Source organism: Salvelinus alpinus, chromosome 8, assembly GCF_045679555.1.
Source record: "Salvelinus alpinus chromosome 8, SLU_Salpinus.1, whole genome shotgun sequence".
Classification (NCBI taxonomy): Eukaryota; Metazoa; Chordata; class Actinopteri; order Salmoniformes; family Salmonidae; genus Salvelinus; species Salvelinus alpinus.
Genome location: NC_092093.1, coordinates 46,146,202 through 46,168,853, shown reverse-complemented (window position 1 = coordinate 46,168,853; position 22,652 = coordinate 46,146,202). Strand labels below are relative to the sequence as shown.

Below are 22,652 nucleotides of genomic sequence, written 5' to 3'. Positions count from 1 at the left end.
TGGGGGTTAGGGAGGGACAGACAGACAGATCGTTACTGACAGACCCAGACAGTTTATTGACAGAGTTTACTGACAAAATAGAACAGTGCAGATCTTCTGAGAGGCCAACTGAGGCAGAGACACTGTCCTTAGACCCAGGGGCGGACTGGCCATCTGGTACTTCGGGCATCTTTAGCTCAGTGGGCCTGTCTAACTATGTTTTTTGTTGTTGTGCAAAATCATTATTATCTGGCAAAAAAATTGTAGCTTCAAAGAAAAAAAAAGTTGCCGGTGTGTTAGGGCTTATTTTTCGGTCCCAGTCCGCCCCTGCTTAGACCACAAGCAAAAGGTTGTCAAGCGCTAACTACATATGGGGTGTGAAACATCCATTGACCCTAGCTCTCTTCTTTAAAAGCATGAATGAATGTGTAGCTAACTGACTTAGACATTATATATATTTAGCTAGCTAGCTGTAACACAGTATTACGTGTGTAAATAATAGATGTCACCTGACCATTCTGTTATGCACGTTGCACAATCTAAGCCAGGGGAAATAGTATGACTGCTAAAACAGCAGAGTGCATTTAGCATTCACTGCAAGTGAAGATGTTGCCTGACACCAGACTGTGATACCTCTGGTTTGTGCATTTCTGGTTCACAGTCAAATTAATGCCATACATTAGTTTGCAAAATTTCCTATCAAGCTCTAGAAGCAAGAATGTAGAATAAATGTATATTTTAACTTACTTTACGGGTTGTCCGTGTGGTTGGTCCTTTTGCAGGTAGGAATATATCCACAGGAAAGTATAATTAAATAACCTGGTAGTGCATTCAGATGTCTAACACCTAAAGCATGTGCAGAACCATGTAAACACGTGCACCAGCTCGTCAAGTATGTGTGCGTGTCCTGCATGTATTAGAAATCTGAACACACAACCAGCGCTTTGAAAAGTTGATGTAATTATACTTTCCTGTGGATATACAGTATTGTCTCACATTCCTACCTGCATAAGGACCAACCACACAGACATCCGGTAAAGTACGTTAAAATATAATTTTCTTCAACATTCAGGCTTGTAGAGGTCGTGACATAAATTCAAGTCAGGTCTTCGGGCTATGGAAAATGCAGAGTGAATTTAGCGTCACTAGCTATGTTTCCATCCAATCCGTGACAGATTTTCATGCAAGTATTCTAAAATCCACATAAAGAAAATATGCAAATTTTCCCACCAGTGGTGTGTTTCCACCAAACTGACTTGTTGTGGTTAGAAATCAGTGCTCTATGATGTAGTGCACACAATATTTTAGTTTTTGCTTAAGTTTTCAAGTACCGAATAAAAATCTAAAGTTCAATCCTAAAGTTCACTGTGTTTCCATCGCCGACAGTAGTACTACCTCATGAAGCTGGTTGAGAGAATGCCAAGAGTGTCCAAAGCTGTCATCAAGGCAAAGTGTGGCTAATTTGAAGAATGTCAAATATCAAACATTTAGATTTGTTTAACACTTTATTGGTTTCTATATGATTCCATGTGTGTTATTTCATAGTTTTTATGTCTTCACTATTATTCTACAATCTGGTATGCTCTGAACACCTGTCTGTATAACTCCAACTGTAGCTGAAGAGTAGTTTCTAGGACGGAGGCTCCATAGGTGTATGGATCTGTAACTATCTTTTTTATTCGAAGGATTCTTTCTTGCTGATGAAAGATCAAGGCCATATGTTTCAAAAGTCGTATCGCAAGCGATAATTTTTCACGTTTCTAAAAGTTAAAACTAGAGGTCGACCGATTTATGATTTTTCAACGCCGATACCGATTATTGGGGACCAAAAAAGCCGATACCGATTAAATCGGACGATTTTTATTTATGTATTTGTAATAATGACAATTACAACAATACTGAATGAACACTTATTTTAACTTAATATAATACATCAATAAAATCAATTTAGCCTCAAATAAATAATTAAACATGTTCAATTTGGTTTAAATAATGCAAAAACAAAGTGTTGGAGAAGAAAGTAAAAGTGCATGATGTGCCATGTAAGAAAGCTAACGTTTCAGTTCCTTGCTCAGAACATGAGAACATATGAAAGCTGGTGGTTCCTTTTAACATGAGTCTTCAATATTCCCAGGTAAGAAGTTTTAGGTTGTAGTTATTATAGGAATTATAGGACTATTTATCTCTATACAACTTGTATTTCATATACCTTTGACTATTGGATGTTCTTATAGGCACTTTAGTATTGCCAGTGTAACAGTATAGCTTCCATCCCTCTCCTCGCCGCTACCTGGGCTCGAACCAGGAACACATCGACAACAGCCACCCTCGAAGCAGCGTTACCCATGCAGAGCAAGGGGAACAACTACTCCAAGTCTCAGAGCGAGTGATGTTTGAAACGCTATTAGCGCACACCCCGCTAACTAGCTACCAATTTCACATCGGTTACACCAGCCTAATCTCGGGAGTTGATATGCTTGAAGTCATAAACAGCTCAATGCTTGAAGCATTGCGAAGAGCTGCTTGCAAAACGCATGAAAGTGCTGTTTGAATGAATGCTTACGAGCCTGCTGGTGCCTACCATCGCTCAATCAGACTGCTCAATCAAATCATAGACTTAATTATAACATAATAACACACAGAAATACGAATTTTCCCCCAACTGGAGTACTAAATCACGTCGAGCTAAACATTTTAATGGACTGGAAAATAACAGTAAGTTCTAAGACAAAATACACTCCTTCTAGCTAGCTGTGGCGCTTTCAAGGAGCGGGACAATAACCCAGACGCTTATAAGAAATCCTGCTATGCCCTCAGATGAACCATCAAACAGGTGTCAATACAGGACTAAGATTGAATCCTACTACACTGGCTCCGACGCTCGTCGGATGTGGCAGGGCTTGCAAACGATAACGGACTACAAAGGGAAGCACAGCCGCGAGCTGCCCAGTGACACGAGCCTACCAGACGAGCTAAATGACTTCTATGCGCGCTTCAAGGCAAGCACGGATGTGAAATGGCTATCTAGTTAGCGGTGGTGCGCGCTAATAGCCTTTCAAATCGGTGACGTCACTTGCTCTGAGACCTTGAAGTAGTGGTTCCCCTTGCTCTGCAAGGGCCGCGGCTTTTGTGGAGCGATGGGTAATGATGCTTCGTGGGTGACTGTTGTTGATGTGTGCAGAGGGTCCCTGGTTCGCGTCCGGGTCGGGGCGAGGGGACGGACTAAAGTTAAACTGTTACAGAGGCATGGATGAGAGCACCAGCTGTTCTAGACGACTGTGTGATCACGCTTGCCGATTTGAGTAAGACCTTTAAACAGGTCATCATTCACAAGGCCGCAGGGCCAAATGGATTACCAGGACTTGTACTCTGAGCATGCGCTGACCAACTGTCAAATGTCTTCACTGACATTTTCAACCTCTCCCTGTCTGAGTCTGTAATACCTATATATTTCAAGCATACAACCACAGTCCCTGTGCCCAAGAACACCAAGGGAACCTGCCTAAAGGACTACTGACCCGTAGCACTCACATCTGTAGCCATGAAGTACTTTGAAAGGCTGGTCATGGCTCACAAAACTATCATCCCAGAAACCCTAGACCCATTCCAAGTTGCATACCGCTCTAACAGATCCTCAACACAGTGGCCCCTCAGGGGTGCGTGCTTAGTACCATCCTGTACTCCCTGTTCACCCATGACTGCATGGCCAAGCACGACTGATTAAGTTTGTAGACGACAACAGTGGTAGGCCTGATCACTGACAATGATGAGACAGCCTCTAGGGAGGTGGTCAGACACCTGGAAGTGTGGTGCCAGGACAACAACCTCTTCCACAACGTGATCAAGACAAAGGGGAGGATTGTGGACTACAGGAAAAGGAGGGCCGAGCACGCCCCCATTCTCATCAACGGGGCTGTAGTGGAGCAGGTTGAGAGCTTCAAGTTCCTTGGTGTCCACATCACCAACAAATCATCATGGTCCAAACACACCAAGACAGTCATGAAGAGGGCACGACAAAGCCTATTCCCCCTCAGGAAATTGAAGAGATCTGGAATGGGTCCTCAGATCCCCAAAAAGTTTGACAGCTGCACCATCGAGAGCATCCTGACTGGTTGCATCACCACCTGGTATGGCAACTGCTCGGCCTCCGACCGCTACAGAGGGTAGAGCGTAGGGCCCAGTACATCACTGGGGCCTCTATACCAGGTGGTGTCAGAGGAAGTCCCTAAACATTGCCAAAGACACCCTAGTCATAGACTGTTCTCTCTGCTACCACAAGGCAAGCGGTACCGGAGTGCCAAGTCTAGGTACAAAAGACTTTTGAACAGCTTCTACCTCCAAACCGTAATACTGCTTGACAGCTAATCAAATGGCAACCCAAACTATCTGCATTAACCCCAACCCTTTTTTATGTATAATGCTGCTACTCGTTGTTTTATCTATGCATAGTCACTTTACCTACATGTACATATCACCTCAGTTACCTCAACTAACCTGTATCCCCGCACATTGACTTGGTACTGGTACCCCCTGTATATAGCCTCCTTATTGTTATTTGAACTCTTCATTTTTATTCTTAAAACGGCACTCTTGGTTAAGGGCTTGTAAGTAAGCATTTGACGGTAAGGTCTACTACTCCTGTTGTATTCGGCACATGTGAGAAATAAACTTTTATTTGATTGTTGTCAAGCTTTACCGTATCAAAATTGGAGTTGTCTGTCCGGGGCAGGGATGGCTATCCGCCGGGCTGCCAAGGTTAGTCAGGTGGACATGTTCCAAGTTATGGAGGACTGCGGGGCAGGGATGGCTATCCCCCGGGCTGCCAAGGTTAGTCAGGTGGACATGTTCCAAGCCATGGAGGACTGCGGGGCAGGGATGGCTATCCGCCGGGCTGCCAAGGTTAGTCAGGTGAACATGTTCCAAGCCATGGAGGACTGCGGGGCAGGGATGGCTATCCACCGGGCTGCCAAGGTTAGTCAGGTGGACATGTTCCAAGCCATGGAGGACTGCGGGGCAGGGATGGCTATTCGCCTGGCTGCCAAGGTTAGTCAGGTGGAAATGTTCCAAGCCATGGAGGACTGCGGGGCAGGGATGGCTATCCACCGGGCTGCCAAGGTTAGTCAGGTGGAAATGTTCCAAGCCATGGAGGACTGCGGGGCAGGGATGGCTATCCACCGGGCTGCCAAGGTTAGTCAGGTGGACATGTTCCAAGCCATGGAGGACTGCGGGGCAGGGATGGCTATTCGCCGGGCTGCCAAGGTTAGTCAGGTGGAAATGTTCCAAGCCATGAAGGACTGCGGGGCAGGGATGGCTATCCACCGGGCTGCCAAGGTTAGTCAGGTGGACATGTTCCAAGCCATGGAGGACTGCGGGGCAGGGATGGCTATTCGCCGGGCTGCCAAGGTTAGTCAGGTGGACATGTTATGGAGGACTGCGGGGCAGGGATGGCTATCCGCCGGGATGCCAAGGTTAGTCAGGTGGACATGTTCCAAGCCATGGAGGACTGCGGGGCAGGGATGGCTATCCGCCGGGCTGCTAAGGTTAGTCAGGTGGACATGTTCCAAGTTATGGAGGACTGCGGGGCAGGGATGTTTTTAGCAGAATACCACGAGTATTTCTATTCTTATCTACCAAGGTGCATGGTGTACCTCGGCAGACCCTGGCGGACAGGCTGAGTGTTCGGGTGACCAATGGTTGTCGCAGTGGACCACCCACATTGCTTGCACCAGAGGATGAAAATTCTGTTGCAGCACTGTATCTACTGCACCAGCCATAGCGACCAGAACAGGCAGAAGGGGCTGGCTCTCCGGGGCACAACACATGCAGCACAGAAAAGGAAGAGAAAAACTCCACCAGCAACCTCTGTCACGCCACCACCCTCCGGTACGTTTATATTTTTATTCAGTATAGTAAACACTTCGGAGACGAGGTTAGTCTCTCTTTTTAAAACAATTAAATAGATATGTCATTTAACACAATTGTATGGTGGCCAATAACTGGGGACTGTATGCCGATACGGGAGGTATTTTCTTTGCTAAACCGCTTATCAAAAAGCTGATAATAGTACTGATAATTTCCACTGAAATGTCAAGCATGCTAATTGCTAACCGGTTAGCTAACATTTTTACGACACCAGTAATCACATAACGTTGATTGCTTGATCGCAGGATAATACCGTTGAAAATAATATATTTCTTAAACGCTGTTGAATATGCCAATAATAGGGGGTTGCACAAGTTTGAGAGCTAGGTCCATACCAGCAGGTGTCACTCATTCAATCCGATCACGACACAGAGCTTCACAATTATCCGTGTTTATCGGTTGTCGTGAATGTCATACTAAAATGCTATTCATGGCATACAAAAAGATGACACCAGTATTACCTGAAACATTGAAAAGTCCTCACAGTTTAAAGTTCTGTTGGGCGCCGCCATTGTGGACTACAAGGTCCTCCCACGGGTCCTACATGCGCAACACGTGAAATACGTGCCCTGCCCGAATGCCTGAACATAATAAGCACATCCAAATGATAAAAACGATATTTAACTGAAATAACAAATCAATTAACATACAATATTATGATATGATAAAGTTAATTTCCGTTCATAATTTTGCACCAAAGATTCGCCGTATAAACATGGCATTTAATTCTGAAAGGTGCTTCTTATAAGTCCCATGTCAATGTACAGTACAGGTAGAACCGTGATTAAAAATAAGTGGCAAGAGTTGTGGAACAGGGAGAGTAAGGGAAGACGCCTGTATAAGATCCAGGAAAAAGAAGGGACGGGGGGGTCCTCAGGCCGAGAGAAGGGAGGAAAGTGTAGTCACAAGGCTGAGACACACAACGCTAAATATTACATTGAAAGTGGTGGCTGTAATGCACCTTGAAGTTGGTTGCCAACCGCCATATCAAATCCACAGAAGAACAGAACGGGCACTAATTTACCAGTTGAGCTCTGTCTGAAGTACCATCAAAGACACTGAATAGCATTTTTACAACATTTCTGTAATATGTATTGTAATGAAACAGGCAGGGAGCAGGCCTCGAACCCTCGACCTTTTAAGCCCGAAGTCCAGCGCGCTATCGACTGTGCCGCAAAAGCATGCTCGAGCAGCAGAGTCGATACCAGGGTCCTTACAGTATCTTTGTATAACATGTTTTATTGAGCAGGCGATAGTAAGGCACCCTGTGCTCATGTAGGGTCCTTCTCATTTCCCTGCGACGCATTTGTCCCTAGTTACCACAGCCACAAAGTCGAATTGGCATTATCGTAAAATTTCATGAAAACTAAAATTAGCTTTTTGGTCTAGGTTGGGCATAATGTTAGCAGTGTGGTTACGTTTAGGGTTAGGTTTAAAATCAGGTTTTAAGGAGATACGTTGTAGAAATAAGCGTGGTTTAGACATAATTATGACTTTGTGGTTGTGGTAAATAGTGAAGAGCCTTCTCCACCCCCTTCGCGGTCGCAGTTATATATTTTGGGTCGTACGTGTATTGTGCTGCGTGACTTTCAACAGCTGAAGGGAACTGTCCAATAACATTTTTATGGCATAATAAGGTCGCATCTTATTTAAAACGTTTTAACATGAACTTCATCAGACCCTACAATGTTCTTGGCACGACCATAGGTGAGTACTGCATGTCAGTGTTTGAACCGTTCTATATCTGGTTTGAGGAACATTGTGGGACAACAAGCACGTACGACAGACAGTCGAGAACCGTGATAGTTGGTTTGAGATTCGATGTTCACCAGACATTTGGAGCTTCAAACTTAAATAGCTCGTTAGCGATTTGAAGTACAGTATTCAGGTTAGGAAAAATGGTGTAAAACATTTGACATTTATTATTTTCCCGATTCCGACCTGAGTTTCATTATCATACGGCATGAAGTAGGCAGCCTGGCCCACGGTCTAATGCAACTAGTTAGGTACCTTCAACAATTACATGATTAAAATATTCTAATTTCAATCACTCTAACCACCTCGAGAAAATTCCAACAAACTTTAAACTGTTCAGAAGGGAGGGACACCTTTTCGTTTTCCCATAAAGCACTTACACAATTATAACTGAAACTTTTTACAATTTCAGTATTTAAAATCTCACTCTAGCCATGTGACCTAGCAACCTCGGTATGTTGCACACCCCTTTTTTCTTCATCAATTGATTCCAACATTTTTCTTATTTAAAATGCAATCGCTCCTTGACCATGTGACACACCCCAAACTAACTTTGAACTGTTCAAATGGTAGGACATCACACATCCTTTGGTTTTCTGAAAAATGCATGAATTTCTTTTACCTTAATTTTGTTAGTTTTAGTTTTTGACTAATTTCAATAGCTCCTTGATCACATGACCTAGGGATCTGAACCAACGAATATCTCCTTGATCACATGACCTAGGCACATCAAACCAACATTAGATTGTTCACAGCGTAGGGAAACGCATTGCACACCCTTTGGTTTTCTCATAAAGCACTTACACACTTTTTATATAAATATTTGAAACGTTACAATTTCTATAGCTCTTCTAAGCTCTTCCGTATTTATACCACGATATTGTTGAATACTAATTTCTGTTTGGCTGGAAGGGCATTCTAGAATGGACATTATAACCAGATATTGGGGCACCTTGCAATAATATACCAAAAGATGAGAAAGTATGACATTTGCTTATAAATTAAGATATCAGTGAAAATACTTATTTCTACCGTTAAATGTGTGCTTTCATATTGTTTTCTTTGGCAGCTGTGGTATAAGCGGGATAAACGCCTCAGTTCTGTACATTACCTTGGAAAAATTAACTCCGCAAAGGGACTAGAATGTTGGTGATTATCTCTTACATAAGGAGGCAAGTTGCACACAATTTAGTCTACACAGAAAATTATTCCAACATTTGTGTGTGTATACATGCATACATACATACATACCGGTCAAAAGTTTTAGAACACCTACTCATTCAAGGGTTTTCCTTTTATTTGTACAATTGTCTACATTGTAGAATAATAGTGAAGACATCAAAACTATGAAATGACACCTATGGAATCATAGTAACCAAAAAAGTGTTAAACATATCTAAATATATTTGAGATTCTTCAGAGTAATCACCCTTTGCCTTGATGACAGCTTTGCACACTCTTGGCATTCTTTCAACCAGCTACACCTGTAATGATTTTCCAACAGTTTCTAGAAGGAGTTCCCACATATGCTGAGCACTTGTTGGCTGCTTTTCCTTCCTTCCTTTTCCTTCACTCTGCAAATAGCCCTTACACAGCCTGGAAGTGTGTGTTGGGTCATTGTCCTGTTGAAAAACAAATGATATTCCCACTAAGCCCAAACCAGATGGGATGGCGTATCGCTGCAGAATGCTGTGGTAGCCATGCTGGTTAAATGTGCCTTGAATTCTAAATAAGTCAGACCTTGTCACCAGCAAAGCTCCCCCACACCATCACAACTCCTCCTCCATGCTTCACGGTGGGAACCACACATGCGGAGATCATATGTTCACCTACTCTGCGTCTCACAAAGACACGGCGGGTGGAACCAAAAATCTCCAATTGGGCCTCCAGACCAAAGGACAAATTTCCACCGGTCCATTGCTCGTGTTTCTTGGCCCAAGCAAGTCTCTTCTTCTTATTGGTGTCCTTTAGTGGTTTCTTTGCAGCAATTTTACCATGAAGGTCTGATTCACACAGTCTCCTCTGAACAGTTGATGTCTGTTACTTGAACTATGAAGCATTTATTTTGGCTGCAATTTGAGGCTGGTAACTGTAATTAGTCAGGATCGCGGGGAAAGATGAAAGGAAAAAAAGTACACAGATCCTTGATGACAACCTGCTCCAGTGCACTCAGCCCCAGTCTGAATTCCTAAGGTTCACCTTCCAACAGGACAATGACCCCAAGCACACAGCCAAGACAATGTAGGAGTGGCTTCAGTTCCAGACAGGGCAGTTCACAGGGAAGATGGAAAACAACAAACAGCAGGGATCTAGACTGCCACCGACCCGGGACAATCCTCAGGCCCAGCCTCAATGGCTAACCGCGTTGCGGGCTGTATTCATGCCATCAAGAAAACCCTGCTAGCGTGATGGGCAGCTAGGCTAACATCTAATAGCTCCTCAGACCCGGAATTAGTCGTTCGCGAACTATTGACATGTGACGATGCGAATGACTGGCGAATATCGAATCTCAAACCAACTTTTTACTGTGCAAGACAGTGGTAAACTAGCCAGCACAGAGCGAGTAGCACAGTAGAAATATGACACAATTTGTGGTTTGGGTATGTTGTCACCTGCTGTAAGATGTTCCTAGCTAATACCTGATTTATTTTTTTGTAATCCGGGCCTCCTGAGTGGCGCTGCGGTCTAAGTGCTGAGGCACCACTCAGGAGGACTGTTATTGGTTGTCAGTTCGACAGTGTTTCCTCTGAAACATTGGTGCGACTGGGTGACGTGAGCAGTGTGCGAAGAAGCAGGGTGGTGTTTCGGAGGACGCATGGCTCTCGACCTTCGCCTCTCCTGTCTCATCGCTGCAACTCCCCTACGGACTCAGGAGAGGCGAAGGTCGAGAGCCATGCGTCCTCCGAAACACCACCCTGCTTCTTCGCACACTGCTCACGTCACCCCAATTGAATATCACAAAAAATGAGGAGAAAAGGGTGTTGAAGTAAAAAATAAATAAAAATGTAATCATAGGTTGTAGGTGTTTGAGGCAGTGTTCAGCTCATAGCCATGGTAGTAGTGGTTGTCACAATACTATTTTTTCTATATTTTTGTATTTTACCTCCTCCCCAATTTTGTGATATCCAATTATGATCTTGTCTCTTTGCTGCAACTCTCCAACGGGCTTGGGAGAGGTGAAGGTCGAGTCTTACGTCCTCCGAAACATGACCCACCAAACCGCGCTTAACACCAGCCCGCTTAACCCGGAAGCCAGCTACACCAATGTGTCGGAGTAAACACCGTTCAACTGATGACCGAAGTCCGCCTGCTGGTGCCCGGCCCGCCACAAGGAGTAGCTGGAGTGCGTTGCGCCCAGTAAAGCCTCCTCCCTTAATCCGGACAACGCTGGGCCAATTGTGCGCTGCCCTATAGGAATCCCGATGGAGGTTGACACAGCCTGGGCTCGAACCGGGTTCTGTAGTGAAGAAGTACCTTAGACTGCTGAGCTACTCGAGACTTAGACTGTTCTCATTGAAGCTGATGCTGCGCTCTTTCTGTTGTGGAGGTTAAAGGTTTCTTCTGACTGATGTGGTGGTCTCTCTCACAGGTCAATGGTGCAGACAGGTGGGACAGATGGGGGGACGGAGCAGAGCTCTGGCTGAGCTGGGGGGACAGAGGAGGATGTGCAGTAAACCTCAGACAGGAAACCCAGAACCTCCGCCTGCAGCACCTGCAGTCCCAGCACATGGTAGGAACACACACCTGATTCCCTGGTGAGGGATGAGTTCAGCTGATTTAATTATCCTGATCCTGTTCTCCAGCCTCTGACCCTGTCTGTTTTGTTCTCCAGCCTTTGGCTGTGTGCTCAGTCAGGAAGTCATTCCAGAGTATTTTTGTTCCCAGTGGACCCACAGTAAATTAAAGAAAAACAAATATTTATGTGGCGGAAGAGGTTCCTCCAAAAGATTGCACATGTCAACATCAGCTGTGTACTGGAGTTATCTGTTAGTAAATCACTGAGCCAACTCTTCAGTCATCTCAGTAATAATATCTTCATTAATCATCTGATCTCAGTCTAGTCTACGCCACAGGGGTGCCTGACATTTAGTTGCCATAGAAACTGGGAGAAAGTTCACTCCTGAGGATGAGGGAAGGGATGTAACCATGGAGGTTAACAGCCGTGGCGTGTGAAATTAAACGATTCCTAAATCTGAGTCTTAACTGTCTCTATTAGAGGTCGAATGATTAATCGGAATGGCCGACTCAATTAGGGCCGATGTTATGAAAACTTGAAAATCGGTAATCCGCATTGTTGGATGTCCATTTTGGACGATTACATTGCACTCCACGAGGAGACTGCATGGCAGGCTGACCACCTGTTACGCGAGTGTAGCAAGGAGCCAAGGTAAGTTGCTAGCTAGCATTAAACTTATCTTAAAACAATCAATCTTAACATAATCACTTAACTACACATGGTTGATACTACTAGTTTTACTAGCTTGTCCTGCGTTGCAAATAATCAATGCGGTGCCTGTTAATTTATTATCGAATCACAGCCTACTTCGCCAAACGGGGGATGATTTAACAAGCGCATTCGCAAAAAAAGCACTGTCGTTGTACCTAACCATAAACATCAATGCCTTTCTTAAAATAAATAGACAAATGTAAAAAATAAAAAAAATAAACATGCAAGTTTAAAAGAAATGAAAAAAGAAATTCATGTTAGCAGGCAATATTAACTAGATAAATTGTGTCACTCCTCTTGCGTTCTGTGCGAACAGAGTCAGGGTATATGCAGCAGGTTGGGCCGCCTGGCTCGTTGCAAACTGTGTGAAGAACATTTCTTCCTAACAAAGACGTAATTAATTTGCCAGAATTTTACATAATTATGACATAACATTGAAGGTTGTAACAGCGATATTTAGACTTATGGATGCCACCCGTTCGCTAAAATACGGAACGGTTCCATATTTCACTGAAGGAATAAACGTTTTGTTTTTGAAATGATAGTTTCTGGATTTGACCATATTAATGACCTAAGGCTCGTATTTCTGTGTTTATTATAAAGTCTGATTTGATAGAGCAGTCTGACTGAGCGGTGGTAGGCAGCAGCAGGCTCGTAAGCATTCATTCAAACAGCACTTTCATGCGTTTGCCAGCAGCTCTTCACAGCGCTGTTTGACTTCAAGCCTATTAACTCCCGAGATTAGGCTGGCAATACTATTGTGCCTATAAGAACATCTAATAGTCAAAGGTATATGAAATGGTATACAAATGGTATAGAGAGAAATAGTCCTTTAACTAACCTAAAACTTCTTAACTGGGAATATAGAAGACTCATGTTAACATATGAATGCTGGTGGTTTCTTTTATCTTCTGAGCAAGGAACTTACACATTAACTTTTTTACATGGCACATATTGCACTTTTACTTCTCCAACACTTTTTGCATTATTCTAAACTAAAATTCAACATGTTTCATTATTTATTTGAGGCTAAATAGATTTGTATTTATGTATTAAGTTAAAATAAGTGTTCATTCAGTGTTGTAATTGTCATTATTACAAATTATATAGATATATTGGGCAATTTTTTTAAATCGGTGTGGGCTTTTTTTGGTCCTCCAATAATCGGTATCGGCGTTGAAAAATCGTAATCGGTCGACTTCTAGTCTATATACAATCAACTATAGCCCTGTCCAGGAGGTGTACAGTACATCAAGCTGCCTTGCTACAGAAACAGGAAATGGGGTCCTGTCCTATGGGCCGTTCTGGCTCGGACAAGGCTTCCGGAGAATGGATTAAACTATTTACCCATTTAATAACCAGACCTTCATTCAAACTTGCTATGCTGAATTCATGATGCACAACCAAACTGCTGCTATAGACTGGTTTGTTCAGCAACAAAACTGACGTGTGCACAACTATAGGGCAAAACAGACAAGGTTGGTTTAGAATGACAACACGTAAACTACATTTCTTCAATGTGTATTGAAACATGAACACATTTGCATAATGAGTGAATTTTAGCCATATTGGCATAGACAACAAACACCTCATAACAAGACATCAAGAACAAGATGATGGTATCAAGAACAAGATGATGGTATCAAGAACAAGATGATGGTATCAAGAACAAGATGATGGCATCAAGAACAAGATGAAACGAGCTAGATTCCCCACATGGCAGTTTATTTTCATTGTTGCTATCTGGACATCCAGGATCACATGGTTTCCGTGACCTCGTCTGTGCATTGATTGATTGTTGTGTCCTTTTCCCAGATCCCCGTCCAGCCTTTAAACTCCCCGGCTACAGACCCTCTCCCATGGACCAGAGGATCCTGGTCTGGTCTGGACGCTTCAAGACCCCTGACCAGATCCCAGAGCTAGTGTCGTAAGTGGACACTTTCTGTTTACAACCAGACCTCCCAACACACCTGCCCCTGATTGGCTCTTAACACTGTAGTTCAAATGAGGTCTCTCTGCCTCTCGCTTTTCTCTCTGCCTCTCGCTTTTCTCTCTGCCTCTCGCTTTTCTCTCTGCCTCTCGCTTTTCTCTCTGCCTCTCGCTTTTCTCTCTGCCTCTCGCTTTTCTCTCTGCCTCTCGCTTTTCTCTCTGCCTCTCGCTTTTCTCTCTGCCTCTCGCTTTTCTCTCTGCCTCTCGCTTTTCTCTCTGCCTCTCGCTTTTCTCTCTGCCTCTCGCTTTTCTCTCTGCCTCTCGCTTTTCTCTCTGCCTCTCGCTTTTCTCTCTGCCTCTTTCAGGTGTGTGTCTCTGTAGCAGGTTGTGTTTTAGGTAATTGCTGTGATTCGGGTTCCTGACATCTGAGAAATTATCTGCTGGTTTGATATGAAGCAGAAGTAGCAAACTGGCACGTACGCACGCACACACACCCCTCTGTCCTATACACTTAATCACCCTCACACACACCCCTCTGTCCTATACACTTAATCACCCTCACACGCACCCCTCTGTCCTATACACTTAACCACCCTCACACGCACCCCTCTGTCCTATACACTTAACCACCCTCACACGCACCCCTCTGTCCTATACACTTAATCACCCTCGCACCCCTCTGTCCTATACACTTAATCACCCTCGCACCCCTCTGTCCTATACACTTAATCACCCTCACACGCACCCCTCTGTCCTATACACTTAATCACCCTCACACGCACCCCTCTGTCCTATACACTTAATCACCCTCACACGGATCCCTCTTTGACATGGTCACTCCAAAAGGAAAACCCGTGTAGAGTTTTGAAATGTTCTGCCTGGTCTTGTTCCCTGTTTGAGATGCTACACCACATGACCAAAAGTATCTGGACACCCGCTCGTCGAACATCTCATTCCAAAATCATGGACATTAATATGGAGTCGGTCCCCATTTACTGCTGTAACAGCCTTCGCCCTTCTGGAAAGGCTTTCCACGAGATGTTGGAATATTGCTGCGGGGACTTGCTTCCATTCAACCACAAGCATTAGTGAGGTCGGGCTCTGATGTTGGGCGATTAGGCAGTCAGCGTTTCAATCAGTGACGCAAACTAGTCACATTCAGGTGAAATTCACCGTTTTGAATCCAAAATAGGTAACCTACGTGTTTCGTGTAGTTCCGATGAGAGAAGTTTAGGGGGGGGGTCTTTGTATGCAAACGAGTGATGAGCGCTTTGAACAATCCTGGCTGTATCCAAGGCTAAGCCAATTGTTCACATAACTACAGAATGCAGCAAGTGACTGAAGAGAAGAGACAACCAATTTTCAGGTTGCAGCATCAGCTTTGGAATGAGTGGGAAAGCAGTTTGCCAATTAATTAACTTACAGCAGCGCGTCCCCTGAACGTTAACGAAGAGGTAGGTGAGAAGCCTGTCCACGGAGACTGGGGAGCGTACTTCATGACCTGTAAACGAAAAACAACTGGCATTTGGAAAGTTTTAGACGATGGAGAATGTGTGGTGGGACAAGTATTGTTATCATTTGTTAAGTATTTTTGCTCGCTGGATCGAATTATCCGTTAGCTAGCCAGAGAAATATTGAGCAACATTAGCCAACTTAACTGATCAAATAATTGAGTTTATGGTGTGAAAATTAGTTGGCAAATAGTCAGACAATGTTACATCAGATGAGCTAACGTTAGTAACCTAACCAATTTGCTATAGTATTAACGTAAACTATCTCACTTTTGTACATCGCGCTGGTCCGTACAATTGACCTTATTTTAGCGCCCAAAAAACGTAATACTTGTAGATCAACTGTGATATCAATAAATTGTAAAGCACAATTTCTCCCCTTTCCAAGAAAATCCATGACGAGACCTTCATGATGCCCATCTCTGCATGATTCAAGAAGGCAATGAGCTCCGTCGGGTCTTTTTAAAAATGGCGGGTGGGGAAGCAAAACCTATTGCGTGATAGTGAGAAGGAGAGATGTCTTGTGGGGAAATGGCTTTTTTCACCTGATCTGTCCAACTTATCGCCTCTAAAATTTAAATAAAACACTATAAAGAGTTTATATAATGTGTCATTGCATACATATTTGAAGGTTTGTGTCGAATTTGAATCACTTTAGCATCGTCCTAAAAACCCGCTCTTCAGAAGTAATCAGCGGCTTTTGAGAGTCATGATAGCTTGCAGTGATGCCGTATGTGCAAGTGTATCTGCAAGTGATTGCAGTATCCCCCCTTACCCCGTCACTGTCCCTTTCTTGTTTTTAAACGGTGAGAGAAGTGCTACACCTGGTGGAGAGAGGCTGTAAGACCGAATTAGTTGCTTTATGTGTGCTGTATGTTACGCCATGACACGTCACAATTTAACGTTCAGCGTCGGAGAGGTCTTTATTTTTTCAAACTTTCTACAATAAAGATCCAATCAATGCTTGAATAGAAATGTAGTTCACACCCCAGATGTTTGTCAACAGTCTCTACAGTCCCAGATGTTTGTCAACAGTCTCTACAGTCCCAGATGTTTGTTTTTTTGCAGCCTCGTTTGAATGTCGCGGTTGCGCACATTTGTACGGAATGGGGTTAGCGTACGTTAACTGGTAACGTTGCCGTTCCTCAAGTTGTAACGCGTTAGTTGCTTACTGGACCCTGGCAATTTGTTTGAAACGTTAACTAGCTAACAAACTAATGTTTTCCCTCAAATCAAATTTTATTTGTCACCTACACATGGTTAGCAGATGTTAATGCAAGTGTAGCGAAATGCTTGTGCTTCTAGTTCCGACCATGCAGTAATATCTAACAAGTAATATAACCTAACAATTTCACAACTACCTTATACACACAAGTGTAAAGGAATGAATACGAATATGTACATAAAAATATATACATGAGTGATGGCCGAACGGCGTAGGCAAGATGCAGTAGATGGTATAGAGTACAGTATATACATATGAGATGAGTAATGTAGGGTATGTAAACGTTATATAAAGTGGCATTGTTTAATGTGACTAGTGATACATTACATCAAGATGCAGTAGATGGTATAGAGTACAGTATATACATATGAGATGAGTAATGTAGGGTATGGAGCTGGGCCTGGTTTAAGCTGGATGCCACTATAGAGATGAAAGGAAGACCACACACTTTCCTTTCCCTCTTCTCACTTCTTCAATACAGTGGATAAAAGGGGTATGCCAGGTGTACTCTCTGCCTGAAAGAGATCAACGAAGGGTGTCATGCTCTGCTGGCACATTGTAGAACAGATGTCCACAGGCAGAATGTGTAATAATGTACAGTGTAGCCCAAAGATATTGCTTTTGTGTTACTCAGTGAACATTATTGTGAACATTATTTTTGCACACATGTAGCTATGTGCACTTGATCGACGTCTACTATAGTGGCCACTATAATAGAGCAAAAATAGAATGCCTGTTTGTTTCATTGTATTTCTACTTAAGATGTTTTTGTGCAGTATTTAGATGTGTGTGTGTGGTCACAAGCGTTCTATTATAAAGGCTGTCATGGTAACGAGCCTTCTATTATAAAGGCTGTCATGGTAACGAGCCTTCTATTATAAAGGCTGTCGTGGTAACGAGCCTTCTATTAAATAGGGGGCGCTGTTTTCACTTTGGGGGAAAATCGTGCCCAATTTAAACGGCCTCGTACTCTATTCTAGATCGAACAATATGCATATTATTATTATTACTATTGGATAGAAAACACTCAAGTTTCTAAAACTGTTTGAATTATATCTGTGAGTAAAACAAAACTCATTTGGCAGCAAACTTCCAGATAGGAAGTGAAAAATCTGAAAACGATGCTCTGTTCCAGGGCCTGCCTATTCAATTGCTTAATATTTATGGATTTGCATGCACTGCATACGCCTTCCACTAGATGTCAACAGGCAGTGGAAGGTGGAATGGGGTGTCTAGCTTGATCTGAGGTCGAACAAGAGCTCTTGGAATGACGTGACCAGAATTTCCTTTCTCTACCTAGGCGCGGGAAGGACATCAGCATTGGCTTCTGAAAAGCATTCGGGATACACGGTGGATGTTTCCGGCTCTGATTTTATTTGATAGATGTGATAAAAACATCAAAGTAGTTTTTTTCAACGGAGTTATCAGTTTATTCAACGTTTATTGCGACTTTTGGAATTTTCCTTTCTTTGCGTCAGGAGAAGATGGGCATGTTCGCGCCACATGGCTAGCTAAGGTTGCTAATTCGACAAGAGAAAAGGACATTCTAAAACCAAACAACGATTTATTCTGGACAAAGGACTCCATACTGTCTGTATTCAACCATATTCCCAGTCACCTTGCCGGGGTTAAATGCTGTGGCTCGCCCTTTGTTTTTGCTCAAATGCTGCCATCTATCCACGGTTTTTGGTTTGTTTTAATAGTCTCAGTGGGACAACATCCCCCTATACACTTCCTGATTAATTCAGTCACCGTGTCTATATTTGTGTGTGTTGCAGGTTTGAGATGCTAGATGCAGCCAGGAACAAGTTGAGAGTGAAAGCGTGTTACTTGATGATGATTGCCACCATTGCAGCCTGCCTGTTAACTGTCATCATGGGGAAGAAGGTGAGTATCATTACAGCCTGCCTGTTCACTGTCATCAGGGAAAAATGGGTATGAAGCCAAGGTTGGTGATTTACTGCCCCCTGGAGTTACGGAATGTTTTCTCAGCAGTATAATTAATTGGCTGATCCCTCCTGATGACCTGGATGGTGTCATGTGATCCTTCCTTAACCCATTGGAAGTCCCACCCAGTTGACTACTTCAGCCCATGCTAAAAATACTTTTGGTCACTAGAATCCTATATACATCTATATGGTGGGACATATAGCCCGGAATTCAATCCAATGCGATCGGATCATCTAATTGGCATTCACATAACTCTTATAGATTCTCCACGTGGATGGGGATATTGGAAATTTAATCAAAGTTTACTGGAGGACAACTTATTTTTAACTAAGACAAAAAAAAGATAACGGAATTTTTCCAGTATAATATAGGTTCAGCAAATCCCCTTATTGTTTGGGATACCTTTTAAATGTACCTTCAGGGGTCATTCAATTCAATATTCATCAATAATAAAAAAGCAGTTTCTGGCTAAAGAGAAGACTAACAAGGGAAATCCATTAACTAATAGTACAGGTAGATGGCAATAAAAACGAGATACAAAGTAAGTTAGAGGAAAAACAAAAAGAACTTGAGGAACTTATTCAACAACGATCTAATGTAATCTATTACAAAAATAAAGCAAACTGGATGGAATATGGAGAAAAATGCACAAAATTCCTCCAATACAGGAACGCTAACAAAAATGATTTGCAGAAACTCGTTACTGAAGATGGAGTCATCTATGATTCTCCGAATGATATTTTAGGAAGCTAATTATTTTAGGCAGATCTCTTTTCCGTCTCATCCTCTCCCACTGAATGAAGATTACGGTCAGGAATTCTTTCCAAATAATGTTTAAAAAAAGGAAAATTAACAAATGTGCGGAGGACCAACTTCTTGAGGCCATTAAATCCTTTCAGTCTGGGGGAAAAAAACCAGGGCTTGATGGCATACCGGTAGAGGTATATCAAGTATTTTTTTGATATACTGTTTTAACTACTCCTATAAAAATGGTAGTCTGTCAGTTACTCAGCAGGAAGGTCTGATTTCTCTATTAAAACAAGACCCAGATGGCAAATATAAAGACCCAGTCTATCTAAAAAAAAAACTGGAGGCCCCCTACACTTCAATGTTGTGATGATAAAATACTAGCAAAATGCATAGCACTCAGAATTAAAAGGGTTTTTACCAGATATTGTTCTTCCTGATCAGAAAGGTTTTTTACATGGACGATACATTGGAGATAATACACGACAACTACTAGAAATAATAGAGCATCATGAAACGTATAAGATGCCAGGAATGGTATTTATAGCGGATTTTGAAAAGGCATTTGATAAAGTAAGACTGGATTTTATTTATAAATACCTGCATTTTTTTTCTTCGGTAATTCTCTTTATAAAATGGTTATTAATAATGTATAGCAACCCCAGGTGTTAAATAGTAAATAACGGTTACTTCTCAGACTTTTGAATTGTCAAGAGGAGTTAAACAAGGGTGTCCGCTGTCACCATATCTATTCGTTATGGCCATCAAAATGCTAGCTATTAAAATCGGATCCAATAAAAACATTAGAGGATTAGAAATCCAAGGCTTAAAAACAAAGGTGTCCTTGAGTCATCAGCATACATTTTCTATATTGTGTCCGTGAGCTAGATCCCTGAAATGTCTAATTTGAATATCTAGATAACTTTTCTGTATTCTCTGGACTTAATTATGATAAGTGTACAATATTACGTATTGGATCCTTAAAATACAACTTTTACATTACCCTGCAGTTTACCTATAAAATGGGCTGATGGTGAAGTAGACATACTTGGTATTCGTAACACAAAATATATAAATAAGCTCTCCACAATGAATTTCAATAGAAACTTGTAAAAGTAGACAAGATCCTGCAACCATGGAGAGGTCAATACCTGTCTAATACCTGGATTTGGGTTTATCATTGAAGGAATGAGCATTACACTGAGGCCTGTACTCTGGAGCGGGATCGAGGTGGAGGGTCCCTCATGATCGAGGGCGGTGTGTCACAGCATCATCGGACTGAGCTTGTTGTCATTGCAGGCAATCTCAATGCTGCGAGTTACAGGGAAGACATCCTCCTCCCTCATGTGGTATACTTCCACACCTTCCACATGTAGGCTCATCCTGACATGACCCTCCAGCGTGACAATGCCACCAGCCATAGGGCCATTCCCCCCCCAGAAATGTCAGAACTTGCAAGTTCCTTGGTGGAAGTGTGGGGTAACATCTCACAGCAATAACTGGCAAATCTGGTGCAGTCCATGAGGAGATGCACTGCAGTACTTAATGCAGCTGGTGGCCACACCAGATACTGACTTACTTTTGATTTTGACCCCCCATTTGTTCAGGGACACATTATTCCATTTCTGTTAGTCACATGTCTGTGGAACCTGTTCAGTTTGTCTCAGTTGTTGAAACTTGTTATTTTCATACAAATATTTAAACATGTTAAGTTTGCTGAAAATAAATGCAGTTGACAGTGAGGATTTTAATTTTTTTGAGTTTGGTAATTCACAAGTGATAGGCTATTGTCACCATCAGACAATAAAAAAAAAAAAGGTATTTATTCTTGTCTATACATACTAAATAATATGACATTTGTTTTGATTTTAAAATGGACCATTATGCACCTGTATTGAAATGGGCAGCGGGGAAAAAATCCATGTCATCTATTGGCTCATTCATCCCCCTCCTCTCCCCTGTAACTATTCCCCAGGTCGTTGCTGCAAATGAGAACGTGTTCTCAGTCAACTTACCTGGTAAAATAACGGATAAATATAAAAAATATAAAAATAGATGTTGTGCAACATGGGCTCTCGTGAAGTGTATGATTTAGGTTTTCGTTTACATTTGAATTGATGTCAGAGTGATTAGAGGGACGGTAGAGTGCTGAGTACCAGGCAGTTAGAAAGTTTGGTAGACTACTAATGACCATCAGCAGCATCAGAGCTTGGAGATGCCTAGTGACTAAACGGTCATGTGGCATTTTGACTGCCTTCATGACTCCTGACTGCCAGTGTGGTGGTAATACGGTTACCGCAACAGCCCTAATTCGTAATAAACCCCAATAATAAATACTCTGGACAGCCAGCAATGACTCTTTAAAAAAAAAAATTACAAATCCCTTACGTTCACAGAGTTCGCATTCACAGGAAAATGCTGTGCATGTCGGCTCAAGCATAAATTGTCTGCTATAATGCGCCTGGAATTGAATCCCGGCAATCGTTTCGCTGCTCTAGGTGTGTGTGTGGTGAGAAGGATCGACTGACCAAGTGTGTGTGTGTGTTCCCCAGGCTGTCGGCAGGCATGAGTCTCTAACATCTCAGAACATGGAAAAGAAAGCAAGATGGAGGCAGGAGGCCAAGATGGAGAGGGAGGAGGCTGATGCTGTTGAGAAGACTTCTTGAGGAAGACGCCCTCCTGTGTCTCACTGGAAAAGCTCCCGCACTTGGCTCTTCCTGTCTGTCACTCCATAGAGAGAGGACTCCTCATGGATAAAACCCATTTTAGCATGGACATTGCCATAGAGGGCTTACACCATTTTAAAGTAGTCAATTGAGTGGAGAGCAATCGGCCAAGAAGAAAATGTACTACTTTAAAATAGAGATGGCCTCAATGGCGCTGCTCATTCTGTCACATGCGCTATAATGGCACAGATACCAAGATGAGTCCTCTATCTACCTCTAAGAAGTCCCCGACTGGGCCAACAGCTGCTGTACCCAGAGCTACTCAACCCCGATCTCTAGTACCATAGGTGTTTCCTCCAATCAGGAAGTAGGATTTCAGTACAGTAGTTAACAGCCCATATTGCTAGCAGCTGTATTTCTTTTATGCCATGTCTGGTTCTTTGTTTTCTTAAGATAACCTCCAACCGAAAAGTTGTTTTCCTTTTAAATTAATGGATTAAATATCAAAATGTCCCATTTAA

At 42.7% G+C, this 22,652-nt stretch overlaps 2 protein-coding genes across 4 annotated transcripts in view; one reads left to right on the top strand and one right to left on the bottom strand.

Moving 5' to 3' along the window:
- mix23 (mitochondrial matrix import factor 23) overlaps positions 1-6,910 on the bottom strand; it is a 17,250-nt gene extending 10,340 nt beyond the window's left edge. Inside the window, exons 1-2 of one of the 2 annotated variants that reach the window (XM_071414065.1) lie at positions 6,863-6,910; positions 6,363-6,482 (exon numbers count right to left, since the gene is read on the bottom strand). In XM_071414065.1, coding sequence (XP_071270166.1) covers positions 6,363-6,413 — 51 coding nt within the window. In that variant the 5' untranslated portion in view covers positions 6,414-6,482; positions 6,863-6,910. Of the gene's footprint in view, positions 1-6,236; positions 6,483-6,862 lie in introns of those variants that run through there. The other variant, XM_071414066.1, reaches the window with a different exon arrangement.
- Positions 5,527-22,652, top strand: fam162a (family with sequence similarity 162 member A). 2 transcript variants are annotated; one of them, XM_071414063.1, is made up of 5 exons: positions 5,527-5,862; positions 11,246-11,386; positions 13,919-14,030; positions 18,547-18,655; positions 22,018-22,652. In XM_071414063.1, exons 1-5 carry the CDS (start codon positions 5,670-5,672, stop codon positions 22,129-22,131), a joined length of 669 nt encoding a protein of 222 aa, XP_071270164.1. In that variant the 5' UTR covers positions 5,527-5,669; the 3' UTR covers positions 22,132-22,652. The 2 variants fall into 2 exon arrangements, with proteins under 2 accessions (XP_071270164.1, XP_071270165.1); XM_071414064.1 differs by lacking the exon at positions 5,527-5,862 and adding an exon at positions 7,159-7,608.